General features: G+C 45.9%; 1 protein-coding gene across 1 annotated transcript; it reads right to left on the bottom strand.

The window, feature by feature from the left end:
- Nucleotides 1-663: 663 nt before the first annotated feature.
- scrt2 (scratch family zinc finger 2) lies at nucleotides 664-5,010 on the bottom strand (the record flags this gene model as incomplete). The annotated part of the gene is made up of 2 exons (XM_083895720.1): nucleotides 664-1,463; nucleotides 4,848-5,010. 2 exons carry the CDS (start codon nucleotides 5,008-5,010, stop codon nucleotides 664-666), a joined length of 963 nt encoding a protein of 320 aa, XP_083751846.1.
- Between the last annotated feature and the right edge of the window lie 420 nt (nucleotides 5,011-5,430).

The following is a 5,430-nucleotide window of genomic DNA, read 5'->3' as shown; positions in this document are numbered from 1 at the left end:
TGTGTGTAAATGTGAGTGTGTAAGGTATATGTATATGTGTGTGTGCTTGTATTCCTGTCTTTGTGAGGACCAGAGATAAAAAGGACACAAAGGAGGACACTTTTTTTGGAAAGTGAGGACATTTTTCTTTCTTTTAGAAATTGAAAACATTTCAGCTGTTCTTTAAAACCTCAAAGAGCAACTTGGGCATTAAGACTTGGGTTTAGCATTCAGGTTAGACGTAGGATTAAGTGATGGCTTAGGGTTAAGTTGGGGGGTGTTGGGGCTAGATTTTATCTCTTCTCACAAAGAGTGACAAGCACAAGGATGTGTCTGTGTGTATGTGCATACACGTATGTGCGTGTATGTGTGTGTTTACATGAGCTCGCGTCCATGCTAGCACATGTTGCTTAATTGTGTACAACTATCATCTACAGTCTCTATTTGGGGGGAAGGTTGTTTGATTGTATGTTTCTGTGGATGATTAGCTACTGTGCAGGGAAAAAATCCAGCATCTTTTTTTTTGAAATTGTCTTTGCCATAATCATTAGTTTCTTCACGTAATCTCAGTGAAAATATTGCTTTCTAAAAAAAGGGAAGAAAAAAGGCATGGAGGGCAGAGTGAACAGGGTTATTAGTGATGAACCTGCACGCGGGGTTCAAAATTTTGCTTCTTCCTCGCGGTTAGTTTTCTGATCCGGAGTCGTCTTCGTCGGCAGAGCCCTTGAAGCAAGCTGACTCATAGTGCTTGTTCAGGTAGGACTTGAGAGCGAAGGTCTTATTGCAGCGCTTGCATCTGTAGTGCTTGAAGGCAGAGTGTGTTTGCATGTGGGCGCGGAGGTTTGAACGGTCAGCAAAGGCTTTGCCACAGTGAGCGCAGGCAAAGGGCTTCTCCCCCGTGTGCGAGCGCATGTGACCTTGAAGAAGCCATGGCCGGCTGAAAGCCTTGCTGCACACGTCGCACTTGTGCTTGAGGTCATGGGTGAGGATGTGCATGGCCAACGCTGGCATGGACACGTAGACTTTGTTACAGGTGGGACACTTGCGGGCCATCTTGCTATCCAGGCTGCGGTGCGTCTGCTTGTGTCTGCTGAGGTTGGAGGAGGTGGCGTACGTCTTGCCGCACTCGTTGCAGGAATGGCGAGCCGTGCCGGCGACCCTCTCCGGAGCCCCGCCGTTGGCGCTGCTGCTTCTCGAGCCTCCTCCGTGACTCTCGGTGTCTCCCTTCCGCCTCGAGCGCCCGTCAGAGATGAAGAAGGCATCCATGGTGTAACCTTCGGCCAGGGCCTCCGATTCACCGCTGTAGAAGCCTCTGGCCGTCATGCCAGACTGGGGGCTGTCGGGGTGCTTCAGGTCGGGGTCGCAGTACTCCTCCCCGCTGCTCACCTGGGTGTAGAGGGGGTCTGACACCGGCGATGCCAACTTGTGCTCCATCTTCTTCTCCCCCTGGTATACAGATGGCGTGATGTAATCCTGGATGTAGCCTGGGTAAAAAGAGACACACACACACGCAGACACTGTTGGCTACAGGTTGTGATGGATAAGGACACAGTGACACAGTGACACAGTGGTGATTACATGATCATCATGTTGGATGATTGGCCTTTGTAAAAATGTTGAAAGAGTGAGCACCAGCACAGAGATAATTGCAACACAATGGTGCAGTCATGTGCACAGTTGCATTTCAGAGGTTTGAGGTAACAGCTCATCAAAAAGTTCCCTGTGTAAGAAGTTACACATTAAATTGTTACATTGATCATTCCTTCTTTTCTACATCTATGAGATGTTAGTCCTCTGTGGCCGAGGGCTTAGCGACCACTGCTAGTCTGATTAACTACAAACAAAATAGATTTTTGCACCTCAAACAGGTTGCATCTTATCAAAGATATTTATCACTGTTTGTTTTTTTTGCTGAGAACAATTACAGTTCATGTAGCCGCTAACATCCTGCAGCTACAGGTTTAAACATGATGCACCAGAGCAGTGAGCAACACAAGTGAATCCAATGTCCAACTGCACAAAGCAGGATTTCAAGAGAGAGATGATATATTTTTGTTGGCATCTTTCATGTCTCTCCTTCCTCTCATTCTGAAGCAGCTCGGTGCCAGAGGAGCTAAAAGGCTTGCTGGCAGCTAAATGCATCCACACAGAATTCAATATATTGTATATTCTTATTCTGTGACTCTCAGGAGCTGGATAAATATTAAATGCATGTTTACCTGCAGGTATGATATTGTGCAGGTTGAACATATCAGAGCAAGAATAAAATGTGGTCACATTTCTTTCCCCGAGAGAAATATAGTGCATAACCAAAAAAACATTCCTAAGCACTGTGTGCAGCAAGCAGTGGAAATTGGATATTGACTGCTTTTTAATGAAATTCAAAGTTTTGAACTGATCAATAGGCTATCATCTGTAAAATAGTGCAGCTGTGAGCTCGGGTCGAGAGCTGGAGAAGATCAAGTGTCAGCGACACACACACACATAATAGTTTATTGAGCACGATGCACTTGCAAACTGACAATAAGAGATGTGGCGTCGCACGCGCGCGCTTGTTTGTGAAGAGGGTCACCTGCCTGCCTTACAGCAGCAATGCACTCAAGTGCTTCCCAAGAAACCAGGCCATTAAGAAATCAAGTGAAGTGCCCTCTTTACTCCATGCATCTCCATTCCCAAGGGTTTCTCTTCTCCCCCACTTTGTCTCAGACATGACCGTGACACCCGAGGACAGGGAAACACCAGGACTGTGCACACATTATTATGCTGCACTGCATGGGTGCACTGTCTCAACCCACACAGATGGTGCTTGTATGTGTGTGTGTGTGTGTGTGAGTGAGAGAGAAAGCACTGTTTATCTCCCTTTTTTCATAAAAATCTAGAAATATCACTTGATTCTTCCACTTAAATAAAACAACTTCTATTGACGTTTATCCACAGCCACCTGTTTAACCATCGCACCACAGGAAATAAAACATTTGCAGCATGTACAACAGCATCACCTTTTCTCTCTCTCTCTCTCTCTTTCTCTCCCTCCCTGAGATTTATTTTTTCAGTAAGCAGCGTTGTTTACTGTGTTTCAATTACCCAAGGTCAGACATGGAGCTCATCATTCGGGACTCTGGCTGTATCAGCTCTTTACAGCTCATAGACTCATTTCTCTAATGCAAAGCAAGCATGTAATTAATGGACCCTCTCAGCCACCCCTCTTTGTTGTTCAACAGACACTCAAGTCAAATGTCTCCACAATGGGGGGAAAAGAAAATCTCCTGGCACGGCAGAAGTGCTGATGTCGGGTATTTCTGCCTCGCAGGGAATTCTTGTATTTTTACCTCTTTTTTTTTGACTCAGCATGAAAAAAGGAACGTTTCTTTTGTTTAGATGAAATGCCTTTTGTCAGCATCAGTTGTAGCACCTTATCGTTCTTTTCTCCCTTCTTTTTGTTATTATTATAATGCTTATTTTTTATGGTTGTTGAACAATAGCTTCAGGAACAATAGGGGGTGACAGTAAAATGGAAATGGATTCTTTAATGATAGCATAAAAATGCAGCAGGGGAGCTGAAAGAACATCCATCACTTACTGCAAAAATGTGCCTGGTAAATGTATTTATATTTATTTATTTATACACTTATTTGTCTTTATCCAGAAATAAAGAGTGAGCAGTGATAGTTTAGACTCTGGTTCACCCTTCACTTACCACAACAACAAAAATGTTTATTATTAATCCCCCACACTAATCCTAATCCATCTAAATTTCAATAGAGGCTGTTATGGACACGGTTGAATAACAGGTGGGCATCAACACAACAAGCCACCGGTCACTGTGTGAACACATCCTTACAAACCATAACAAAGACACACATATGGCCTCTCAACGTGGCCACAAAATGGAAGCAGCGTGCTTTAAGGCAGACCATGAAAGTGAAGGTCGCCTCTCGGCGCCCGACGACCGCTTCAGTGTGACTGGTGTGTGAGCGCGTGTTGACCACAGTGCAGCTATGTGCCTTTCTTGGTGTTTACTGTACAGCCGCTGTCACGTGATCGGCCTTATTGCTGCCCCAAGCATTTTTTTTCCTCTCCCTTTTTTCCTCTCCTTCCTCCTTCACTATCCCTTCAGCTCCGGCTCCCCACCTCCCTTCCAGCTGTACTGTACAGTGTGTTGATGTCTCTAGTGGCGACGATAGGCCTGCGCGGCTGAAACTCTAACCCCTGCTAGTTTTCAAATGCCCGGAAGGAAGAGAAAGATGTAGTGGAGCGATGGGGGTGGGGAGACTACTGTGCATGCTCCACTTGGATGGGAAGAGGGGGGCAATGGGAGGATTGGACCGTGATGGGAACCCAAGGACAATAACAGCTAAGGACAAATGTATCATCCGATACTCATCTCTCATATCCATGAATTTTTTAGTGCACATGATGACCAGATATAGTCACTCTATGTGTGTGCAGCGAGCAATTGGCTCGTTGCAATCACACACACATACGCAAACTGGAGCTGCTCCTGATTAGACACATGTTTTGTTCCCTATTTACATAAGCTAATCCGTGGCTGTGACCTGAATTGTGCCTGTCCTTCACTGGAGTCAAAAAACAAAAGTCTGGGAGCACGGGAGTGGGGGTGGGGTGCCTCTGGGGAGGATTAATCAGGATGCTGATGCAAAAAAGAAATCAGCTGGTAGCATTTCATATTCGTTCACACTCTGTGAGATTGTTAAGTAAGAAAAACTCAGCCCAACACACACAAAAAAAACACACAATCCGTGCTGAGTGTGGAGATAATAACTCATGCTGAAATAAGCAGTGGAGCAAGAGCGCTGCTCCATCTCTAAGTAGAGCAGAGCAGGACTAGTGGAGGCATGTTAACTCACCATTCTCACTGAGGCGAACCCCAAGGCTGGTCACCGAGTCTGTGATGGAGCGTGCAAAAGTGAAGGAGTCGTCCAGGTGGTGGTGGTGGTGATTGGAGGTGGCCACATTGGACGAAGAGAAATCATCAAGCTTGATTTTCTTGACCAAAAATGAGCGGGGCATGTTTCAATGGATAAAAACACAGAGCTGGGGAGAAAAATGCATGAGAGAAAAAATGAGAGACCCTCTGAGGAAGCACACGGGGCGGCGGAGTTGTCTCGGAGGTAAATCCTTGCGCTCGACGCGGACGAGAAAGAGCCAGAAAACATAAAATAAGAAAGAAAATGGAAACCCAGTGGAGGAACGAGGCTGACGGCAATGCTGTGTGATACTCTCTGGCTCCCCCAGCTTCCCCCAAGAAAAATAAAAAAATAAAAAATAAAAGCGATCCTGTTCAGCACTGGATAGCTCCTGTGATGCAGCAGGCTTAAGGGACCAGTGAGGAAGAGAAGAGATGGAGACAGACAGGGAGAGGAGGGAGAGAGAGAGAGAGACTGTCAGACTAGCTGAGATCAGCAATCACGCCAGCCTTTATATGGGACA

Source organism: Microchirus variegatus, assembly GCF_963457635.1.
Source record: "Microchirus variegatus genome assembly, chromosome: 9".
NCBI lineage: Eukaryota > Metazoa > Chordata > Actinopteri > Pleuronectiformes > Soleidae > Microchirus > Microchirus variegatus.
The sequence above is the reverse complement of the archived record's forward strand: the minus strand, read 5'-3'. Positions and strand labels throughout refer to the sequence as shown.